The 25848-nt window shown below is 39.4% G+C and overlaps 1 protein-coding gene across 1 annotated transcript; it reads left to right on the top strand.

The window, feature by feature from the left end:
- Nucleotides 1-736: 736 nt before the first annotated feature.
- Nucleotides 737-16239, top strand: LOC135471759 (uridine phosphorylase 1-like). Its single transcript, XM_064751087.1, has 8 exons — nucleotides 737-1119; nucleotides 5166-5280; nucleotides 6874-7035; nucleotides 7665-7779; nucleotides 11371-11441; nucleotides 14136-14277; nucleotides 15220-15366; nucleotides 16020-16239. Exons 1-8 carry the CDS (start codon nucleotides 1079-1081, stop codon nucleotides 16154-16156), a joined length of 930 nt encoding a protein of 309 aa, XP_064607157.1. The 5' UTR covers nucleotides 737-1078; the 3' UTR covers nucleotides 16157-16239.
- The last annotated feature ends 9609 nt before the right edge of the window (nucleotides 16240-25848 follow it).

Raw genomic sequence — 25848 nt, 5'->3', positions numbered from 1 at the left:
ATCTTGCCAATCGACGCCAATCTGATCACAAGTATTTACACCCTGGGTCACTTGGTATCAGGTAAAGTTTCTAGATAATATGACACGGTAGATTGCAAAGCGTTGGAAAAGGCCTGAACTAATAGCATACATGCTTAAGGGTATATGAACTATATGCCATTTGGTGTATCCGGTACAACAGTGAGTGAGTTTTTTGAAATTGAGACTTAAGGCTCACGAGGTGTTTATATAGTTTTGTGCTATTTGTCAGACAGAGACAACAAAAGGATCGAATATAATGCATATGAATAAGGAAGTGGACACGGTTGGCCTACTCAATACTATTGTAGTCTGACGTGAGTCGTCATAGCACACGACTACTGCACGTGTCTGGACCTCTTGCTGTTTTACGTTTTTCTTTCTTTTTTGAAATTGAGACTTAAGGCTCACGAGGTGTTTATATAGTTTTGTGCTATTTGTCAGACAGAGACAACAAAAGGATCGAATATAATACATGTACATGTAGACAATATTGCGTACGCAAATGAAGCGATTTAATCACAATACACGTATACACATTATGGCTATACATCGTGTGCACTTACACATGTAGTGGATACGTACCCCAAAAACGTGCAACGACGTGACGGAATCACAAAGTGGTTGCAGCGGATGAAACTTCAGCGTACAACGACGCGATTTAATGACAATGTATGTGTGTTTGCACTAGATAAAAATTCCACGTGTGCATGTAACTGCCAGATCCATCCACACAGTGCACGACTATAGCAGACATAAACACAGCGGTCTATGTGAGAGTGAGGTAACAAAGGACACAGTGGACAGCGAATACACATTGAATCAAAACGTCATATGCATATACTCTGTGTGCGAATGCAGACCAGTAAGCAAAATCTAGGGCGGGTACGCGTACCAAAGTAGCGGTCACTACGATTTACTACTCTCTTCCCTAAGAGAGTATGACGCTTTTCCTTGGAGGCCTATATATATCACAGAGAGATTGCACGGCGGCTTATGTTGTGTACACGCTACAAACCTCAGTCGACACTCAAGAAAGAAGGTTCGAATTTCAGCGGATATGGAGACGAGGGCTATTCAAAACGGTCACAAGTTTAGTAGGTAAGTGGAAAAGTTAGGTCATATACAACTGTTATTATTAACTTTTTAAAAATAGTTTCTTGATCATTTTTCTGAGAAATAAGATGGCATTTTTTTAAGTATTAGATCCTGTACACCCTTATTGGGAGGTCTGGCTCTCCAAGTGTTTATGTAATTTTGTGTCATATGTCATGGGTTGTAACATGTACGTATGTGGAAACGTATTAATGAAGTCCCGGTACGCATTTTTCTTTAAACGAATGAAATATTTTGCTTTAATGTAGTATTCTCTATTTAAAGTCGATAGTAGAGCAATTACGTATATAGTGGACGAAGCACATTATATATGCAATATTAACAGGCCGTAATGAATAATCAAGATTATATAATGACTTATGCTTATGAGACCATATATAAATACACACTAATACGCGAGTGCTTATGTGCAAAAATAGCGTAGAATGCTCTTTCTTTCAATATCGTTCTGACTGCGCCCAATTTCAAGCCCGGAGAAATTGGGAGTGAAAATATCCATCGGGAACAGTTGTCTCGTGTTACTCTTAATATGACATTTGAAACCTCATTCTCGTGTGGAAACTATACGGATACAGCGATTCGAATACGCCCACGGTGTGTGGACTCATGGGGGGTCGCGGATAGGATTTCCCCGAGTACACATTTTTAGTAGTTTAGATTGGAATTCACGCTTGCACACCACAAAACTTTAGGCAACAAATCGCTTGAAGTCTGACATATTAATCATCCCCGCTACAGAATTAAAGTCAACAATTCGTTCTCAATTTAATGACTAGTTTTCACTGGCCGTCCTGCGGACCGAATATGCGGTCGCGAGCGGTCATCAAACGCTTAATGTATTCCATTTTGTCTTACACGAATTTCTTTGTACAACCACTTGCCATCAGCCAATGTGGTTTATATCTTGAGGTTGCGTGTAAACAAGGACAACATGACAATCATTTAAGAAAAGTCGGTAGTCTACTTCCGATATTTTGGTTTCCTCCTCTTGTAAAACTGACCGCAGTTACAAAAAATTTATCAGGATGTTTTTAAACACAATTAATACACTTAAGGAGACTTGATATCAACGCCGAATAACTTAACTAGCAGTTGCATGCAATTTGCCTGAATCTCCTGATTTTATGCATACATTTGTGCCGACAAACCTGTTCAGTTTTCAGGTGAAAAGTTGATTTTTTTCTTGTCCTCACATTATTCATCTTTCGGTCGTCTGCGAGGTCTAACGTTCGTTAAGACCTTCACGCTTGTCTAAAGTACATCACGCTTGCCAAAGGTCGGTGGTATTCTACGGGCACACCCGTTTTCTCCGTGCATTATACTGATTGCCATGGTATAAGTGAAAAGTTCTTGAGTGTGGAAGTCAACAGCAATCACGGTAATAAATAAAAACAGGTTTGTCTTGTGTTCAGCACATGTTATTTGAATGTCTCAGGTTTTGCTAGTGTCGGTATCGAACCCTGATCTACCACTCAATTATACATGTATACAGTAACTGTTTTGAACACGGGTAGTGGGTGACACCACCGTATATTTGTGGAGTACAGCGTAAAACACCAATCAAATAAATAAACAGCTAAGTAAATATATGTGTGTATTTCAATATAAAAGTCTCAATATTTGGCATAGGTATAAAGGAAATGGCATATGAAGCGATGGAAATATTTCTCTGTCAGATTTATGCATATTGCTTTAATTATTCCCGTATAGAGGCTGTTCAACAGTTACACATTGCACATAGAATAATGGCGCCTACAATTTATTCTGTGCCTAACTCTGATGTGACTGTACATATATGTTTAACTGGACAATCAAGGACAGTAGGGGGGACATTACAGTTTGGTGTAAGTACTGGTACATGTCTTAGTAGTAAGGACATTGCAGTTTTGTATAAATATTTGTAGTAGGTATATAACAGTTTGGTGCCAGTGTATGTGGCAGAACTATAAATGTATGGTTTAAGAACAGTTGATATAGCAGTTCGTTGTAAATACAAGTACACGAAGTGGAGGTATACGAATTCGGTGTATCTACATGTAAAAGGGGGAACACAATGAAGAATATGGTGTAAGTACATGTACCAAAGACATAATGAATGAGTGATTATGACAGAGGTATAATAGCACGGTGTATTTTTTGTTATTTATTTGATTATTGCTTTACGTCGTTCTAAAGAATATTTCGCTTACACGATGGCGACCAGCATTGTGTTGGGACAAAACAGAGTAAAACCCTGTGAAAACCTATGATCAATGTATGACAGTGTGATATAAGTGTACGTGGTGGTTGTGTAACAGTGTGATGTAAATGCACGGGCTTGGTGTGTAACAGTGTGATGTAAGTGCAGGTGGTAGGTGTGTAACAGTGTGATGTAAGTGCAGGGGGTATCTGTGTAACAGTGTAATGTAAGTGCACGTGGTAGGTGTGTAACAGTGTGATGTAAATGCACGTGGTAGGTGTGTAACAGTGTGATGTAAGTGCAGGTGGTAGTGTGTAACAGTGTGATATAAGTACAAGTGGTAGGTGTGTAACAGTGTGATCTAAGTGCAGGTGGTAGGTGTGTAACAGTGTGATGTAGTGCAGGTGGTAGGTGTGTAACAGTTGATGTAAGTCCACGTGACAGGTGTGTAACAGTTTGATGAAAGTCCACGTGGTTGTTGTGTATCAGTGTGATGTAAGTGCACGTGGTAGGTGTGTAACAGTGTGATATAAATGCGAGGGGTAGATGTGTGACAGAATGATGTAAGTGCACGTTGTAAGTGAGTAACAGTGTGAGGTAACTACACAGAGCAGGTGTATAATCGTGTAATGTGTGACACGTGGCATGTGTGTAACAGTGTAAGTACACGTGGTAGGTGTATAACAGTGTGATGTAAGTACACAGAGTAGGTGTGTAACAGTTTTATGTAAGTACACGTGGTAGGGGTATAACAATGTGATTTAAGCACACCTGGTAGGCGTATAACACTGTGGTATAAGTAAACGAGGTAGGTGTATAACAGTTTGATGTAAGTAGGTGTATATGTAAATGTACATGTATGTTAGTAAAATCAGTAAAGGTATAAAATTGTCGTAAGTACGGTTTATTTGTTTGATTGGTGTTTTACGCCGTGTAATCAAGAATATTTCACCTATACGACGGCGGTCAGTATTATGGCGGGAGGAAACTAAACACAACCCGTTGAGGCCCTCGGCCATGCGCAGGTTGTGTGCAGACCCTCCTACGGACGAGCGCCCATTCAAGTTCTATCGGTCACCAAGCCATTACGAGTAATAAAAGCAATAAAATAAAATTAACCATCCTATAAATTTCCATAACGTGTATCCTTGCGATTGATAGACAAATACATCCCTAATTTGTCACTAGGCAGTAAGAGTACCTACATTTATTTTATTTCGTTGGAGTTTCACGCCATACTCAGGAATATTTTGACGGCGATAAAAGCAGAGATAATATAGGAATATAGCATTGTAATGTTGGTTATGTAACCTTAATTTTGGGACAATGGTATTTTTTGTAGTATGCTTTTTGTGTGCATTGAAGGAGGTGGAAAATAGTTCATTATATGGATGCCTTAACATTCATATATTCTGCCCTTTTAACAAGAGAAAACGTGTCAGCCTTAATGACACTGACATCTGTAAGCGGCTCCCACCTCTGTCCCGCCCATCTGGCTCTCACTGCCCTCGAAAGCAGTCACACCCGCCCGTGCACTATATACTGGTGGGCAAGAAGCTCTCCCTATCGACCTAGGCTTTACGGGCGCCGTCGTGAGCCACGTGAGCCCTGAGAGCGGGACATTCCCAGAAATCTCTGTCAAAAGTTGAGAACACGAGGTATCTTGAGTACTTGCGATCGAAAATCCACGGCCACAACCCCGCTTCTCGGTAAGGCTTATAATTGTGATTATAAAGATATTTGGCGTGTCCATCCTGCCACTGACCAATATGTATATACTGATAGAACTATGACCATCTTTGGCGTTGTATTGATTAAGGTTAAGAATGTTTTTCTTCTTTCTTCTTGTCAGCGACGTCATGCCATTGCCAAACCCACACCTTGTTCAGATGGAGACGGATATACTATATCACATCGCCATAGCAACGAACACACACGATTTGCCTTCCCTGTTTGGAGATGTAAAGGTAATGTGATCGTCTGAGCAATAAAATGGTGTCGCCAATGTTAATCACGAGTAGCAGAGCTATAGGGTGGTGTCAGCTATTCAGAACGAGTGAGTGGATAAATGAACGAATAATTCTAACTTGCCGCCACTTTGCGTGACAATGTCAAATCTATAAACGTGATTAAGCGTGGTTACTAAGCCTCTTTGGACCTGTCCGAGAAACAACGTGGATACATCTGTTTTGAGATGTTAAATTAGGGGACTATTAGAATGACTAAAGGTGGCGTTACCTGTCAGCAGATGTGAAAGTAAGGAGTTTATCTCGTTGACAAAATGGTGTCACTTGTTTGGAGATGTCAGGATAAGGTAATTGTTTAAGTGGTACAGTTGTGCTACGTGTTCGGCGATGTCAAGGTAAGATGTTTGTCTGAGTGACACAATGGTGTTACATGTTCGGAGATACCACGGTAAGATGTTTCTCTAAGTGAGACCGTGGTGTTACATGTTTGGATACGTCAAGGTAAGTTGTTCGAGTCGCCATTTCACATACATCAACATAAGGTGCTTTTTCTAGCGACAAAATACGATGGTTTTTTCAATATATCCCTTTTCAGGATTTAGAAATCGAAATATAAAATATTTCGTATAAGTACTCAATAGCAAATGGAGTGTGAAGTGTTTGAAGTGTTTTGTCTTTCTCTATTTTTTATTATACTGTATCGAACATTTTACGCGCTAGTCAAGTAGAATTTTCTCTTCTTCAGGAAAAGACCAAACATCCGTAATTAGAAAATATCCCTGTTCGCTCTGTAAGATTTCCTGCTTTAAAATGACAATACAGTTGTGTTAAATGTTATAAAGCGATCAGTGTTACGGTTTTGTGCGACCTACAAATGTTCATCAGCAATGTGGTGCACGGACGTAAAATGTACACACGATTGAATTTCACAAATCTGACTATTCCCATATCTTTGATCAATATCCAGTAGGGCCTGTTTAGTCTTTTATATGGATCTGGAAGTGCATGTTGGGATGCAACGTGCAAATGTCCAACACGATGACATTTCATTTCGACTTTAACTCCATGCAGCCCGAAGGTAAACTATTATATATCAATTTGTTAGCGGCAATTCAAACAGGAGACTATTAATACGTCAAGGAGCTCAAAAAGACGCCAAATAACTGGAATGAGGCGACCTTCCCGGCGCAGCGGCAACTCGGTGCCAAGGCAGATTGAGGATTGTACGGTTGTAATAGATCAGTTGATCCCATAAGGCTGCTATTCATCGCAAAAGTGACGAATTCTTGATTATGGCATTAAACCATCCAAGCTCCCAGTATATTGCAAAGTAAAATAAAACGCCTACAGACCTTCTGTAAGTCCATACACGCAAACACGTAGGCATTCATATTTTGCCTAGCTGAGTATTTATCAACTTGTCCAGGAAGTGTCAACCACAATCAAAAGTTGTGGATGTTTAAGGCTTTAGGACCTTAAACTCAATCAAACAATTGTTTCTGTTTTTAACCATTCATTGCCTTACAGAGTAAAACGTTAAATGAAGAAAAAAACATACTGAAACATTTAAATTGCTGGATATTTGTGTTTCAGTTTGTTTGCATCGGTGGACAGCCGTCCCGTATGTCCAGGTTCGCTGCCATGGTGTCACGTGAGCTGGGTGACCCCTTGCCTGAAGGTCAAACTCCACAAAATTACGCCGCGGGCACAGATAGATACGCCATTTATAAGACAGGACCTGTTCTAGCCGTCAGTGTAAGTTACCATAGCGACTGGAATTACATACTCAATGGTATAAACTATCTTCCACACTCTATTTCACAACACGAATATATGACGTGAAAAAGTTGGTATCTGTGCCTATTTTTCTGAAAAAGGGGAAGACCAGCTAAAATTCTAGTTGATAATAGCCGCCAGGGCCCGGTTGTTCCAAATTGTATTAGCTGATCCTAATATTAAGTCATATATCATGTTTAAATTTTTAGCCAAACTCAGCAGCCAATGCCGTGCTCCAAAGTCAAATAATATAATGTTTCACAATTGTTTTAAGGATAAGTACAAAATTGAAGACTTGACTTAAACCTTAATCTGGTAATAAGTCTTAAATCAGTTTTGAGCAACCGGGCCCATGTGTGTAAAAATATACGTTCTGTCATAAACAGAGTAATTTGACATGACAGTTTCTTAACTCTTTCTAAGGTCTATTATGCGGAACACTGCTTTTGTGTGTTTGTAGATTTAAAATGGAAAATGGGCGATAAGAAATGAAAAAGAAACGACGAGAAATGGAAAAGGCGATGGAATTGTTCTCTAGTTTTGTACGATTGATCGATGTTCTAGGCAATGCAAAAACTACATTTTGTTGGATGTTTTTTTTTTTCTAGCATGGTATTGGCTTTGCATCTTTGTCGGTAATTCTACACGAGATATTCAAGCTGTTATATCACTCAAGGTGCAAAGATGTGAAAATAATCCGGGTTGGAACGTCCGGAGGCCTAGGTAAGTGGGGTTTGCTGACCACAATGTCAACGTCTGTTCCGTTTTTATCTCACTGCAGTAGGCAGATCTTTTTGTCACTCATGTCAAAGCCAGTTACCACTTTCCACTTTCCACTGTTACCGCTGTAGCCACATGTAACTTATTAACAGCTGAGAATAGTTGTTTCTCCAGATCCAGTCATCTCTCGACGTTGGTCTGTATTTAGCGTGTTCGACGACGACAACAGGTGTTTCTTAGATGGAGTTACCTTTCTCAATGGTAGCCTACATCGGACTTGTTCAGAGCTAACAGAGCTATAGGTATTTTTTCAGTCCCATTTGCAGCTCTAGACGCTCGGTTGCAGCTAACGTAAGAGGTATTCAGCCTCACTCAAGTCAATATACACATGTGGTCGCTGTGAGTTCAAATCCAGCTCCTGCTGGCTTCCTCTCCGGTCATACGTGGAGATGTCCCACAGCAACCTGCGGATGGTCGTGGGTTTCCCCCGGGCTCTGCCTGGTTTCCTCTCACCATGATTCTGGCCGTCGTTGCATAAGTGAAGTAATCTGGAGTACGGCGTAAAACACCCATCAAATAAATAAATAAATAAGTAAATAAATCAGGTCAAATAGAGTTGCCGCTCTTGATGCTGGCTATTAGCCATATGTAACTTACTGAACACTGAGAATAGTTGTTTTCTTCTGTGTAAGTTGCCGCTCTTGATGCTGACCTGTAACTATATGTAACTTTCAGAGCGCTGAGAATAGTCCCTTCGGTGCAAGTTGCCGCTCTTGATGCTGGCCCGTAACTATATGTAACTTTCTGAGCGCTGAGAATAGTCCCTTCGGTGCAAGTTGCCTCTCTCGATGCTGATCTGTAGCTAACTGGTTAAAATCTGAATATGGATATTTCTTCCGATCCAGTTGCCCCCAGCTACCCCCCACCGCCCCCCACCCTTCCCATCCTGACTACTGCTAACTAATTGAGAACTGAGTGTAGACTATTCTCAACAGCCATGCAGTTGACGCATTCGATACTGGCCTGTTGCTATAAATTGTTCAGATTTAAAATCACAGGTTTTGTATGTTGTAAATGACTACTCATTTTTAAACGTTTGCTGTGACGTCACGTTATTTTCAAGAATGCACACTTGCGAGTATATGGGTTGAGTGGTGATGGGTTACGACTTGTACCACCTGGGTGCGCCTTCGAATGGCAAACGGTATTCGAACCCACGGGCATAAGGCTTTAAAACATTATCCCACTAAGCTATCCGCGAAGACCATAAACGTCCTCCTTTTAGACAACTTGTAACGTTTGTTGTAACGTTAATCCTTTCTGCAACCGATCATAAGAATTTGTAAAGGTACCATTGTCTGAGAGTAAAGATGAGAAACAACTGCCTTGTTTAACTCTCAGATCAGCGATAGCCTTTACACAAGATCAAACAAAGAAACACGAAGACACCTGAACAACACAGACAAATAATACAACTGACAATAGTATACAAATCCATACAAATAGTTACAAATATATATATATATATATATATATATATATATATATATATATATATATATATATATATATATATATATATATATATATATATATATATATATATATATATATATATATATAACACATATATGTTACTTACGTTATACTATATATAGTATCTTACAGCGTCCAAATCCGGATGGAATATTCCGGCGGAAAAGACGAGTCAGTCCACGTGAATGTAGATATCCACAGTTAATATGAATTCCTCAATATACAGATTACAGTCTGATAAGTGGTTTATTTTCCAACTGCCTGTGAATCTGTAGCTTCTTAGGGTGGACAGGTTGACAGCGGCTTCCGGGATGCCGAGCTGTTGGTGTATGTTTTCCTCGGAAATAAAGTCACTTTCACATACAAACTGGAAAACAACGTCTTCAAAAAATAGCAAGTAATGCAACACAAGCTTTCAAAATGCTCTGTACAGAAAATGTAGTACAAGTGATGAATGTTGAATGGCATGAAAGCCGATATCTCCAAATCTAGCATAAACCCTTCATAGTGACAGTAAATGTGATTTCTCTCAAATGGACTTGAGTAAATAATTGCTCGCAAGTGAGCTTAATTGAAAGAATGAACTTGAATAAATGAGTGCTTACAAATGAATGACCGCGAGATTCACAACTCCGTCGCTCGTATTTATAGACTAACGTAAAGAAAAATTCTAGACGGTTTGATCGTAAACATGTTTACAACACCAATACATATATCCAGAATGTACACTCTATTTACAATGATACTAAACTCATAGACCATGAACACCGAAGCCTCGAGAACACTCAACTGAATTATAGTGCAGGCTTTTAAGTAAACAGAGAGAAAAATGTTAGTCAGACACTGACAAATAAAAAAAATAAAAAAATATAATACAATGTTTACACATAGTGTTATTAACAAATGTTATATATGAAGGGTTTATTCGTTTGTGATCAATGTGAAATTAATTTTCTAACAGTTTTGTTCTCCTTCATTTCAAACACACCAGATTTTGCCAGTGTGAGAAAAGGCAGTGTGACGTCATCAATTATGTTAGGCACAGATATGATCAGCACACCATAGTTTGTACTAATGTGAACTGGTGGGTCTAATTCGTGGCATTCTGATTACGGACATTTTGGATGTCTCAATGCTTAGTTATGACAATGTGACAGAAAATGTTTTATCATATATCAGACTTCCCCGATAATATGTATGCTTCAATCAAACCAGATTTACTTCCCGCATAACTAATCATAGACCGAGTCACTGTCCATTATCTCACACACCCAGAGTATGCTCATGTAATAACCTATATAGAGTAAAACGGACTGGACTTCCATTGACTAAAAGCGCTAACGCTCGCGCACTACAACTTCATGAAACACCGTCTCGAAAGATCAACCATGCTATGTATTATTTTCATCTATGCAAATAATGCGGCTCAGCCGGCACGAAAGAGCATTCGTTGACGCTAATTGTGATGTAACGTTTTTTAAAATTAATTTGTTTGAAATAACACCGAGAGATTCTTGAAAAAAGAATCAATAGTTGTTTCATTATTACAAACACGTTTAAGTAGGAGAAAAAACTCGCAACTATTGATTCTTGAAAAAAGAATCGACACAGGGCTCCGCGACTTGGTGATTTTTTAAAGAATCAATTGTTGCTCGTCACTTCTCCACTACCGATTTGAGGTTCTAGACATTAGGTTGTAGTGAACTTATAGAGAATAAGATTCGATATTTCTTCAGATGCATAGAGACATTAGTATCGGGAGAATCTATTGCATGTACGAAGGACTTGCTGAAGAGATTGGTTTTAGTGAGGACATATTTTTAGTTATGTACCGTTTTCTGAGACATTAAACGATGCACAGAAAACGATTGATCTCTTTTGTCTCTACACTCAGCATAAAATGTATTGATTGTTTATTTGACTGGTGTTAAATTTCTTTGTGCGAATTCTCGGAAAGGCTGGATGTCAACAAGCGACGTCATAATGCTTTGGACGGGAACTACTTCGCGGAATCGAAGTCTAATTATAGTGGTGTTACGATATCCTTCTTAATTCCAGGTATAAAGCCAGGGACTGTGGTGATCACGAAGGAGTGCGTCAATGGGATGTTGAACAATTATTACGAAATGGTGAGTATATCGCTGTCTGTATACGATGTACGTATAAGAAACACCCTGAAGCATGAACAAACCATCGATGATGACGCCTTCCAGTTGACACAAGTAGAACTTATAGCACACATGTCCCAATATAACGGTCTCCACCGTGCATTGTATTTCACAAGGCGATGCTCGTTAACAGATAAATCCAGTGATTAAAGTATAAATGTATTTTGCTATGTTTGCTTAATAAAGCAGAACAGTAATACAACAATGAATCTTCATTATCCTGTTCTATTCAATGTTAAGGTGAATGTTAAGTGCGGTGTCTAAAAATGTGCTACATGTAATGAGCTCACGTTTTAAATTCGTGTACGACAATGGTACGAGCGGAATGTCCCGTAGCTGATTTCCTCTGTTCGTACTAGGTACCGTAAAATATATAATTCATTTCATAAGAGTGTATTACTCACTGTTGAGGTGAATCTTAATTGTGGCATATTTAAAATACTTTATGGACTTGGAGGGCGGGGGAGGGGGGGTTTGCAGGGGGAGGTTTCCATGCATTTGTGTGCTGCAGCTGAGCGTTTTGATGGCGCACTGGTGTCAAACTGTGGCTTTATTAGTGATGAAAGACCCTGACCTATTTTACAAAAGTTGACGGACGTAGGCCTTCATATAAATCTATGCTATCTATTCCAGGGTCATCCTAGTGATAATTATATATAGAGTCTGTAGTAAGCCCCTAAACTATTTATACTCCGGTTATGATTGTATGCTGATACAATTCTGCTTGTATGAGTTAACATGTCATACACCTTATTTAAACCCGTTACAAGTTATACGATTGGAAGTTGTAAACAATGTTGCTTGTGTTACACAATCAAATTCCTCGAATTTCTGCAGTTTATATACTATAGGGCTTTTGGGAAATACGTAGAAGCTGAACAATTTATCAATCTGTAAGATAAATATATTAGCTAAGACGAGAAAGAGAGTTAAGTATATTATACTATGCGCATTAATACTACTCATACGTAACCATATAAGCCTATACCCTGTGTTTATAACTGAAATATTAATCAGTAGCGTCATATGAGAGTGTATTGTTGAAATTTACCTTGTAACACGGAATACTTAAGTCCTCTGGTTCATGTTTAAATTTAAAATGTATTTAATGTAATGTTTGTCAATTTTTGTCAATCCGCATTTTAGTGCTCTGTACACAGACAGGCAAAGTAGGCCTACACGTATTGACGGTGCTAACCAGGAGTATGTTTATTGAGCAGTATAGGCGTATGTTTAAGTTTAGGGGACTTCAACAGGTTCCTTCAGTATCTTACTAATAAAGAAATATTTTTCCTGACAAAATAATGGTATATATTAAAGACATGTGCAGGTCAACGTATATTAGACCTACATTTCACATATCGACTATAACTTACATCTTGACATAAAACTATCTATACTGGTATTCATTGTCATTGTATACAGTCATTTGTTGATGAATTTACTGGCATTTATGGCCAAGTATTCTTTATGAGCTACTTTAATTGTGCAAGGGCTACTATTTATTTATTTATTTGATTGGTGTTTTACGCCGTACTCAAGAATATTTCACTTATACGATGGCGGCCAGCATTATGGTGGGAGGAAACCGGACACGATCCGAGGAGAGCAAGGGTTACTAAATGTTGTGTCAAAAATGCACATCCACATATTTTTGTGTATAAGTATAGCACACAAATTAAAATCATGTAATCGGTGGCGCCGCTGACACCAACAGTTTATACACTCTCCTTATTTAGACAAATGTATTTAAGGTTTATGGTGTACAGGAAACCTGAGTAACATGTGAGTACATGAATCCAATATAAATTAACCAATGTTGTTAAAATACTTAAAACACGCTTTTTTCAATCAGACTTTCGTCTTTCATAACGTTTTGAGTTTTCTTTGATACTAGTATATAAGGTATATATGTATATATTTTCTTCTGTTATTGTTCGTATTTCTGTAAATATAAGACGTACAGCATAGAGAGTAAAACCAGAGCAGGGACCACAGTGTGATAGCTGGAAAATGGTTTTACTTATTCGATGAAATACAGACCGTTGTCAATTTAGGCCTACCACATTTATGGATTTCTTCTAACTGTTCATTTAAATGCGTAAATGGTAGGAAATTACTCGCCCCCTAGCGCCATGGCTTAATTAGGTAAAAAAAAATTACAGTCATGTTAATTACAATTTATAAGACGTCATTGGTCTAGAATTACTTGAAATGATATGTCGTCATCACATTTAACATGCAATCACATTTAAACAATGCAAAGGGACCAGGCCTCATGCATGCTTAGTCCACCCGTGGCGTTTTACACACATGACCTTGTATAGCCATTGTCGCAGTGCATTGCATGGATCCAAACGCTCTTATTTCTTACCTTTTGCCCTCTGTGTGCCTATCAGCAATTTGTATGGAAAACTTACCGCCAATCCATTAATTTCTGCAATGATGTCTGGCAATCTCCAACGGGATCAAAGAATCCAATTCATCACCATTGTGAGATACATTTTGGATACAAAAGCACATTTGGACACATCTTTGAGTACTGTGTCTTTCTATGTGTAGCGGGTGAATTTCTACCTTAATTTAGGGTGGTGGCTTCAGGTCTCTGGAAGTGTCTTCCAGCTAACATATTGATTTATTTCTCTGTTTGCTCAGCCTGTCTTGGGGAAGCTCGTGCGACGACAAGCTGTACCTGACGTCGATTTTGTGAACGATCTGAAGAGGTTTGCAGACAAAATGTGCTGCAGTTTTCCAACCGTCACAGGCAAAACTTTATCAGTTGAAGATTTCTACGAAGGTAAACACTTGAGTGAGTGAGTGAGTGCTTGAGGTTTAACGTACTCAACAATTTTTCAGTCATATGACGACGAAGAAATCCTTAGGGTGCATGTACGTGTAAACTGCCTCCTTGTTGCAGGACGGATTTCCACCTCTCTTTTATTTAGTGTTGCTTCACTGAGACGACTTACCGAAGGTAAGTAAGCCGCCCCGCCCGAGCCATTATACTGATACCGGTCAACCAGTCGTCGCACTATCCCCTTCATGCTGAACGCCAAGCGAGGAAGTTACAACTTCCTCTTTTAAGGTCTTAGGTGTGACTCGATCAAGGATTGATCCTGGATCTACCGGTGGCGAAGCGGACGCTCTACAAACTGTGCTATCCGGGCCGGTCAAGTAAACACTTGATGTGGTCACCCATCGTGTGAATTATACTTTGAATGTATTTTTATAGTTAAAACGTGAAGAAAATGAGAGTAGGCCATTGTGTCACGATTTTAATAAAACAAAAACAAAGATAAATGATTTGGTGTAGAGAAAGCATAGAGTCAAAACTTGGGAACATAAAGTAAGTGTGACAAGAAAGACTACTGAAATTTAATGTAAGTTTAATGAGTACAGCATTGAAAGTAAAATCAGAGCAACTACGACAATATGATAGGTTCGTGTAAATTTTTCAATACCAGCAATCTACCCGCAACCAATCATCAATGCTTCAGTATAATTAAACAAAAATTGCACTTTATCACCGGTACTAAAATATATAGCAGTAAAATTACAGCAGCAATCTCAGGTTAGTCATTTTGGGCTATCCTCTATCACATTTGGCTTCTACATGTCAGATTAAATCGAGTAAATTAATAAATGTATTTGCGCTATCCGGAAAAAGTAAAATAAAGGCATGCAAAATCATGAATTCAGGCTTTTCGCTCGTTTACATACTTATGCACCTTTTATCAAGGTCAAGGTCGTCTGGACGGCGCTATTTGTGATTACACACAAGACGAGAAGACGGCTTTCCTGAAGCGACTCAGTGGGATCGGAGTGGTTAATATAGAGATGGAATCTCTTCTGCTGACTGCATTGTGTCACAAAGCTGGAATAAGTTGTAAGTCTGGGCGATGAATTCGCTGAGTGCTCCAGTTGTGTCGGGAGTTTCTGCTTTGTAGTCAAAATTTTGAGTACAGGTGCGCTTTGCTGAGCCTACTCGTCTCGGCCCCAGTGCGATCTGTGTCAAAGTGTATTCTTTACTTTCTTCATCTTTTCTATCGCAATTCTTCCTCAGTAAGGTTTGCTATTCCAGTGCAGAGAAATTGTCAAACGAAATAGGCTATCCTCCAACATAAGCAATTTTCAACGCCTTTCGCTTGTGGGGTTCACTCCGATGGGTGGCGTATAAACATGTAGTTGGGTATACACAACCATTTGGGCTTTTTATTCTTGTGATTGAAGTCTTCTACCGTCGTTAAGAATGCTTCACTTCATGGCGGTGGCAAGGTTTGAGAGTGAAATAATATTCCGGGAGTAAACTACTGAAGCAGTTCCTGATCATTCTTCAGAAAGCCGTGGCCAAAACGGCCAATTCTGCGTTTTATCCCTTCATGGTGCACTCAAAGCATGATTTTAGTTGTCAGCTTCAAAAGTCATTAAGTGTCTGCTAAAAACATATATACCTTAGGCTAATTGTCTACTACGGTATACAGACAACACGTTAACTCAGTTACTGAAATGGTGATTTCCAAGCGCAATCGTGTGTTTCAGGTGCCACAGTTTGTGTTACCCTCGTGGATCGCCTAGAAGAAGACCAGCTTACAAATTCACGAGAAACCATGGTGGAATGGCAGTCCAGGCCCTTAACACTCGTGACCGGTTACATTAAACACAAACTCGGTCTGTGACGGTATGTCCGTTACTCACGATCTAATGACGCATCTTCAAGATTTACAGGTGTGAAACCCATCAATACTAAATCTACCTTATACAGTACTACTGGATATAGAATTGTTAAACAGCACTGGAGAGTCAAAGAACCGACCATTCATTCATATCATCACCGTGATAGTATATTGTGATATATAGTATGTCATTACTTACTGTGTGTACAGCAGAGGAAAAGCTGTGGGTCAAATGAATGTGAATAAATTGTATTTTAGCAAAATTGTTTAGACTGCTTTGTTAATGTTTGTTAAAGTTCTTTACTTCTTAAATAGCAACATGTAACAGGCTTCTATTGGTTGAATAATCTAGACTGGTTTTAACCAAAGAAAATACTCTATCAAATCTTACTCCCACAGGGCTGAATGTGCTTTTTACATGTACTGGTATCATCTACAGATGACTTAAAGATGCTGCTTATAATACAAAGAAAATACATCTATATTCGCATATGTTAAAAATGATATGTAAAGAACTAAAGAACAAAATAATATGAAAAACTCATTAAAGATTTATCACTTCGCAGTTATTTATTACCACGGTTGTCTGTAATTAAGACTTTAGTCTGGAAAAATGTAACTGTTATGAACTTCGTTTGGAGGACAGCTTTGGGGTCTAAAATTAGAAATATCCATGCATCAGGATGAAATAACATAAAACTTGTCAAAAACCATTTCAGTTTGATAAAAGAATATGTATATATGCGTGGGGTTTACCATCGTTCTTAACAATTTTCCAGTCATATGACGACTAGGAGTCATTAGGCGTGTGTTCTTGTGTCAGGTCGAGTCCATGCCACCAAAGTGGTGCCGCCACTGAAGTATTATGCCAAAGACACCAGACACCAGAGTCGAATTATACTGTCAACGGGCCAGTCAGTCAGGCTTCCTTGCTCTAACTTCTCAGCGCTGAGCCTCAAGCGAGGCAGCAGCAAGTGCCATTTTTAAAGTCTTTAGTATGCCCCCACCCGGGTTTGATCCGTGGTTTATCGACTTCCCGCTATAATCACCAGGCCACCGAAGCGATCTTTTTATTAAGGAGAATCGTTATGGAAGTCCATAGGCTGCCATAGCCACACTATGGTATCAAATTTAAGTAAGTTTTGCATATACTTTAAATTTTTTGATCTTAACAAAAATGTTTCATAGAGAATGTAGGGCATTCTGATACATGCCCTCGAACTCGTTCGTTCTATTCTGTAATGCTACAGTTTCTGTAGAGTTGCGCCTGTAAAGCAGGTCAGATAGACAATGAAGCGCAGCAACAGAGGAAGGTGTATTTTGCACAGCTAAAGACACGGCTTTATATGTGGGGAGGGAAACTTTCCCCATTGGGTAACATTGTCCTGTGAAGTACGTATTTGTCTCAAAATGAGAGTCACTCATTAAGTGACTTACCCCCTTTGATGTTTAGCCTCAGCTCCTTTGTAGACCAACTTGTGTGTGTGTCCTTTAAAACGATCAACCTTGGTGCTGGGGAAAGATCAGCAATATCCTTATTTGAACTAAGAATGTCATATAAAATTAGGTCTTCAGCGGAAGAAACTGATACAACGTTTATGCGGCCAGATGTGACTTTTTTACTGGATCACTTTGATTGAAATCTAGCTTTTGGGGTCCTTTTTTTTTTTCTTTCTTTACAACACATTGCGTAGAAAGAGTGCATACAAGTCAAAAGTGAAGTAATAATCCCCCACCTCCCCCAACGAGGCCCCATTCGACAAACCAGTCTTCTCTTGTCGTGTTGAATGATATAAAAAGTGTCCCACAACACTCCCAGTCCTCTGTGTTTGAGGTTAGAGCTACGATTCAAACAATCAGAGCACTATCAGGGGGAAATACTCGTACCGCGCAATTGATAGCATAGCATGGTGAAGCTCTCCACGCCTTGGAAAGTTGCTATCAACGCTTTTGTAATCTGGTAAAGACCCCAGAGATGGCATACACCCTACGCCATCTTCTACTTCCCCCACCATTATTTTAAGACACTAAAATACATACGCACATAAAAGCCAAGAAAGGATAGTGGTGTGAACTATTGCCATGTATTCAAGCTGACACATTTAATGGAGTTGTGTCCGACAGCTTTCCTGATTAAAACCTTTTATAAAATGTAACTGCTTTTTTGAAATGCATTTGTAAACACATTTTCATGAGGCACTGAACAATTTGACTAGTTAATGGAGGACATTCCCTCTGTATGCTTCGTATTTTGTGCTTTCCCGCCCTAAGCCCGGTAGATTGGTTAGTATTCTGATAGTATTCACTCTTCTTGACAGATGGCTATGGTCTTCCAGTGAGATTCCAGTTGGAATATCTCACCTAAACAGCCTAAATAATAACCTAAGTTTGGAACTACTAAAAGTAGCTGCCCTTGACCTACCTATTAGCTCTCTCTCAATAATGTCACGAACTGATAGATCCTGAAGTTTTGTCTTCGATGTGGCTGCACTTCTTGTTGAATGTGCCTTAAATGTTGTAATGTCCACACCAGACTTTTTCATGACACATTTTAACCAATTTGATATCTTATCAGCAATTGTTTAGTCTGTTTAGTCTGTAATTTGGAACTCGATTCTATTGCTATAATCCTTCACATATTCGATGTTTAACTTTTGTATTTCCGACGCTCTGCCTGTGCTTGTTAATGCCAAGAGCATTGCCAGCTTACGTCACAAGTCCTTCAGTGAAAACATAGAGTTATCCCCCTTGTTCTCAATATATCGTAGAATTTTATCTTCTTCCCAGGGTACAGGAGGTCTCTCGTTAAAAGTAGCTGACATAATCTGCTTCACGATGTCATGCTGTCCTACTCTGACACCCTGAATTCTAGGATGTCCATCTGAAATAGCAGACCTGAATCCATTATTAGTATTACACTGATACGTTTCCCTATGCATATCAGCAAGAAAGTCTACTACATTTGCCAGAGTGGCCTGAAACGGATTGATTTGCCTTGGCTTACACCAGCCACTCTGGGTTGGTATTAAAACTGACTTCTCTAGATTCACTACGAACAAAAGACAGATGAAGCAGTGTGTTTTGATCTGTCTCTAAAGATTTGGGATTCTGGTTCATTAACATTATATCTTACAGATAAATAATGACCCTTATGCTTATTCGTCTCACAAGAGTCAATCGTTTCATTAATGACGTGAATTCTCTCTGTCCGGGTCTATACCCGAACGGTAGACATTGGAACTGGAACAGCCTTGTGTTTCACTGGAAATCTTAAGAATTTCTGGTGGTCTTTCTGAATCGGAATGCAAAAATATGGATCCTTGATGTCTATTTTTATCATCCAGCCGTTCTTTGAAGAACACTGGATAGCATCTGTATCCCTTCCATCTTGAAATGCTGATATGGAACATACTGATTCAGTTTCTTTAAATCGAAAACCGGACGGTTTGTTCCACCTTTTTGGCCCTCAAAAAGATTTGGCTCAAAAACCGACCCCTCACTAGCTGAACTTCTGCTATGGCATCTTTTGTTATCATTTTCTCTATTTCTTCGTCTACAAACTTTGCTTCTTGCGGCGACAGCTTTAGTGGATGAGGACAAATGTTTTGAGTTTGAACAGGGATGAATTCTAAAGGGAGTCCGCTTATGGTTGTCCGAATTTTTGGTATTTGGTAACCTTTTCACAGTTTTCCCGAAAAAACCTTAATCTTCCGGCTATTCGAAGATTCGTCTTTCCTTTTACAAAAAGCGAGCTTTTGATCTCTGCATCGATTTGGCTTAGAGTGTGCACCTGAGTTACCTCCCCATTTTCCTCCATAATATACTGGGGATTTGCAGGCAGTGATGTGTGAGTTTTATGGGCCCCATCTCTTTCTACTTTGTTTACATACATACCATTGTTTGTCATAACTAGGCCTTCTTTGACCCCTGGGGCCTTCGTCGCTCAGATGGTGGCGCGCTAGTTGGATAGACAGAAGCCGCTCGCCAATGCGGTCGCTGTGAGTTCAAGTCCAGCTCATGCTGGCTTCCTCTCTGGCAGTACGTGGGAAGGTCTGCCAGCAGCCTGCGGATGGTCGGGGTATTCCCCGGGCTCTGCGCGGTTTCCTCCCACCATAATGTTGGCCGCCGTCGTATAAGGAAATATTCTTGAGTAAGGCTTAAAACACCAATCACATAAATAAATAAATCTTTGACCCCTGCCGCCTCGTCTTAATATGAAGGTTTATCTGGTTCGTCCAACGCTGCCTCATTCCAAGGGCCTCTGTGGAAAGGGCTGCTGTTTATACCTGTTGCATTGTCGTCTCTGAGCTAAAAAAAAAAAACAAAGAAAGCCTCTGCTTGTCTTTTGAACTTTTTCTATCTATCCAGTTTTCTATAGAAAGGAATTGTTGTTGTCCCCAATCTCAGAATCTCAAGATGAGCTTGCACTTGAACTAGATCTTGTGTGCTTTCGCTTCCTGTTAAGTTTTCTAGGTCGATCATGACCCGAACTGGAGGTAGAGGAATTTGAGCTAGAGCTATTACTGCTACACAGTCCGGACGAGCCGTCCGAGTTGCTCTGCTCATCATGGATGTCTGATTCACTGTCCAGACATATAAATTTACTCCTTCGACTGGATTTCCTGCTACTTCTACTTTTATCCCTTGACTTACGTCGACTCTGAGCCTCTCGGCTTACACTCTGTTCTCGGCCGTGCATGCTATATCTGCGGCCCCAAGACATGCTGTTGACGGCGTGTTGGCTTTAGTTACGCCTGCCTCACGGTTTTAAACACTCGTCTCGCCCACCACCGCATCCATAAGGCGAATATGTATCCTGGATGTCCTTGCTAAATACACTAACTAATCGGTATGTAATCCTCATTATTTCTTATTGGTATTCATGGAGCCATTTTGGAGAAGGGCGAATCTCGTAAGATATCGCGAGGCTTTGAAATGGCTTGATTGTAGGCTCGGAGCGAGGAGAATGCATTATTATATCTACGGAGGTTTACGAAATGAAATTACGTATTACAGAAATGAACACAATACTAGGCCAATAGTATCAACCCCTTTAGATAGGTTGTGTTCCCCGTACGAATATGTCATCGACAGAGTCGAACTGCTAGAAACTTCTACATGGCATACGATAGATCCGGGGTTCAATCCTCTGTTGTTTAAAATTAGTAATTTTTTCTAATGTCTTGCTTGCACTTAGCATAAAAGGAATCACTCAAGTACAGGATGGCCCAGTGTCAGTAAACTGGGACTTGAATGTCGTGTCTGGTGTCTCTAACATGGTGTTTCAGTGAAGCAACACAGTAATTATGTCGGGTTACGTTAACGTACCAGCGCGATGCAATGACTCAGAAACCTCTCACGAATGCGGACGATGTGAGTTCAAGTGTAGCTCATGCTGGCTTCCTCTCCAGGCCCACGGGGGAAGGTCAGTCAAAAACCTGCGGTTGATCGTGGGTTTCCCTCGGGCTCTACCGGGTTTCTTTCCACCATAATGTTGGCCAACGTCGTATAAGTGAAATATTCCAAAGTGTGGCGTAAAATACCAGTCAAACAAATATCTAAATAATTAAGTCGGCATTGCGTCCGACAAGCAATAAGTAATGTTGAAAGCAACCTCAAACCTATATGAAACAAAAACAAAACAAATTCTTATATAAATTTAATTGATTGTACCCTGCACAGCTGAAAATGAACATTGTGGTAGGTAATCTATTCATTACTAGGTATTCCATGAAATTCATTTAAAATGAGTTGGCTAGTCCATTTTTGCCTTCTTTTAACATAACGAAACCTGACCATCAGTTTTGTGTTATATGATACCCGGTTTCCTCAAATAACATCATAAAACGCAATTAATGATCGGAAAACACAATATCTAACCGAATAGGTCTTGTGAATCGGATAAACAACTCAGAAACCATTGTGAGACACCAACTGTAAATTCTCATTTACCACAAAACAATAATTCCTCCGTACAGTAACCCCTACTTTAATTGCAATAAATATATTGTTACACGGAAAACGGATGAGACATATGTTGTATTGCAACACGGTATATCTCTTAATGATCAACGTGTGTCTCATTTGCTTCACATGAGTGTGTACACCTGATTGGTATAATGCCAGATTAGGGCTATAGGTAATGTAAATACGTCCTCAATAGCGCTGTGACCGTCAGAGGGCGAGGTACATGTAAACCAGCATTTCCACTGGGAAAATCCAATGCGGATGAAGCCTTTTGGCCCATACATATGTAGGCCCACACAGCGTTTATGGTCTTGTCTATACGTCAGCCGCGCTAACCCATCAGCCAGGACACATCATGTACAATAACATAGTTTATGTCATCGACAGAATGCTGATCAACAGGGTTAATGGCTTTATAGGAGTTACCCAACCCGTGATAAAAAAGGGGGGGGTGGGGGAGGGTCTCATATTGTAATCCAGATCGGCCCCTCACCCACACACCTTCATTCAATCTCTACGCTTTAGCATTAATGGATACATAAAAATGCATTATAAACGAGGACAATAACTTCAAGTGACACTAGGAAAAGATATGACAAAAATCAGGACAAATTGTCTTTGTTTGAGGCACATTTTAAATTTCTTAATAAGCCCTCTATTTTCCGTCAGTGGACGGAAATATTCGGAAATCACGTCATCGATGAACATTCTGAGAACACGCCGGACCAGTGCCCCGAATTCTCACTCCCCATCGAAGTTGGCTCATCACAACCTTACCAAAACGCCATTCACGCCATTTTACGCCCCAAGAAGAAAGTTTATAAGCTTTCTTTAGCTTTATGTGTCAGGACACATCATATAATGCGAATTACAAAATAAAAACCTCGCCAAAACCTTTTATGTTATGATCATTGTTGGATCAGACCATTAAAGGTGCCTTATCGCGACTACAAGAAACCATAAAGGAAGGCTGGATTAGGACCCGAAACTTGAAAAGAAGAGATCCGCAGATCAGTTCATTTTTCTTCTTTGGGAAGTGTCATTGCAATCATTGCACGTGGGGCCTTGGTGATATTACGCGATCCACGACGCTGGTTTGGCCGCAGGCACAGTCTAACATTCATTGAAGACCAGTTTCACTATCACCAAGATAAGTGTGTATATATGTACGTCGCACGTAGGATTGCTCAGTGACTTACCAAAGATCGGTAGTTTACGCAGGACAATCTGGTTCTTGCACTCACAAAACTGACCGCCATTGTAAAAGTGAAAAAATCTTGAGAGTTAGGTTAATCACGAATCAAATGGCATAAAATATTTATTAATTCATGAAAGAACTAATGTTCGAAATTTGTAAGACACACATATGTGTGTTGTCCGTGTACATGTAGTTTGTGGCATCATTCACTGCGTCGTCTCACCCCTTGTTTTTTTTTTTGTTTTTTTTTGATCGCTTAATTTATAACACACATACACGTAACGTGTTCGTAGCTCATACCCCAGCAAAATACCTTTCTATTACTGTGATTAAATAATGAAGAGTATGGTTAACATACAGTATGTTCACATGGTTAACATACAGTATGTTCACATGGTTAACATACAGTATGTTCACATGGTTAACATACTGCAAACAAATCTGGACTATAAACGAACAAGATTTGATGAAGTACTCGGATATTTTTTTGCTTTATTTACCAAAAAAAACAATACTTACAAATGATTATACTGACATTTGTTGCATCGTAACACATTCTTCCTTTTAAAATCAACTTCCGTCAAGACATCACTATACACGTATACTCTTGTAAGCTTTAAAAGTAAATCTTTAACACATCACAATAGCAGCGTTTTCAGCTTTATTCTGAACATTGCATGACACTATGAATTTATTACTCATTAAATTTAACATTTAATCGTATAAAAGCACGGGATGAATCGATCCAGAGTCATATTTCAGCCACCTTGCCTCTTCACAGGAAATTCAACTGCATATAATATAGAATCCCTTGCTTAGAACATTAGGTATGCAACTGATTTCCAGTATCTAGATATCCCTGTTATTTAATGGCTGTACTCATTTAGATGACGTGGTAACAATGGACTAAGTACTGTTTCCATGTGCAAAATACATTTTCCCGCTTCCCAAAACTTCATGAAAATCATATTTTATACTTATACACTGCAATGTAGCAAGTTCCATTGGGGCTCCCTTTGGCCTTTCAGTATTGATGTTATAGTAACGTAATATATCACGAGTAAGGGACGCAGATATTTCTGAACAATGAAACTATATAATAAACAAGCATAAATCTGAAACCTTATGCTTTGTAAGGATTCGCCAAGAGCAGTCATCATATAAATACGCTCAGCTTGGATGCTAGCAACACGCAGCTCTGTGTTCTTTATTTCTTGTTTTCTTTATGCAAAATGATATAGGTGAAATGATAATTTCACTTCTATAAGAAGGTTCAAGCAGCACACTGATCACACATTGCCAAAATGACCACCACCATGTCGACTGGAACCTGCGATCTCATTGTCACGAGCTGACAGAGGTCATTGTGAGATAATAAATACGTGGACACTCAGGCAATAACTTCATTGTGAGATAACAGCGATTTGGAACCCATGCAGGTTATTGTGGGATTAAAGCGACATAAAGTGTTGTAGGCTGAAACTTGCATCTTTCACTGGGAAGAATTATACTTCAAAATATTAATCCTTTCGTGTACAGTTTTCATATGATCAGGCCATTCTGCACAACTTTTCGCTAGTTTTAAGCATTCGTGAGGGTCTGACAGCAGCCTGCGGATGGTCGTGGGTTTCCCCTGGGCTCTGCCCGGTTTCCTCCCACCATAATGCTGGCCGCCGTCGTATAAGTGAAATATTCTTGAGTACGGCATAAAACACCAATCAAATAAATAAATAAATCAAGCTTTCGCCATTTATCCATGGTATTAGGCGCTTATTGACGTTTGTCTGATGAAGGTCAATAAAGAGCAATAGCAGTGTCATTGTAATCACATCAACAACAACATTAACAAAAATATCACAATAAATTCTTTGATCTAAGACTTTGGCCCATTTTACCACTTGTAACATCAGTAACCCCAAAACAATAAAAGTATAATACCAGCAATTTATCATACATGGATGTATAATGAATGTATCGTTGCAAAAGACTGTACGAAATAGTTATTTTTTCAAAGCTGAAGGAGGGTACACCAAAAGCGTATAACGATGACGAAAATACACTAAATGCTATTACTACTTTCATTCATATTAAACATTGTAATTAGGTGTCCTAAACTAGGTGTAAACCGAAGGTATCAGATATTTGTGTTGTAAACTGCAGAAATCAGGTGAGCCATTGAGTTAGCAGAGCTAAGACTAGTTCCCTTCTTTGATATTTAGGTCAATTGAAGCCTAGGAACTGGTCAAAAGCATGGTGGTTTTAACACACATCCACAATGAACGTGACTCTACTAGAATTATAAGGTCTTTAAAATCTATAAGTCGCATACATAATTATGTAATAATGTATCAGTACAAAAGTTAAGTATAAGTACATCGTGCTTTTTTCAGTAGACTTAAAGTCCTCAAACTTGACGTTATATTTCCGCATGTAATACATGTTCACGCACATACTCCTTACAGCGTATGCGTCGCTGTCTGCCTCTCCCTTTACATCACTGCCTCAAGCTGGACCTTTGGAGCGCGTAGGC

The sequence above is a fragment of the Liolophura sinensis genome, chromosome 7 (genome assembly GCF_032854445.1).
Source record: "Liolophura sinensis isolate JHLJ2023 chromosome 7, CUHK_Ljap_v2, whole genome shotgun sequence".
Lineage (NCBI taxonomy): Eukaryota > Metazoa > Mollusca > Polyplacophora > Chitonida > Chitonidae > Liolophura > Liolophura sinensis.
Note: the sequence above shows the minus strand (reverse complement) of the source record. Positions and strands in the feature narration are given on the sequence as shown.

Bases quoted from the DNA above. Each gene is read 5' to 3' on its own strand.
- LOC135471759 (XM_064751087.1), top strand. From the start codon at position 1,079: ATGGAGACGAGGGCTATTCAAAACGGTCACAAGTTTAGTAG. The intron at 1,120-5,165 runs GTAAGTGGAAAA...TCTTCTTGTCAG, and splicing joins AACGGTCACAAGTTTAGTAG to CGACGTCATGCCATTGCCAA. The intron at 5,281-6,873 runs GTAATGTGATCG...TTTGTGTTTCAG, and splicing joins CCCTGTTTGGAGATGTAAAG to TTTGTTTGCATCGGTGGACA.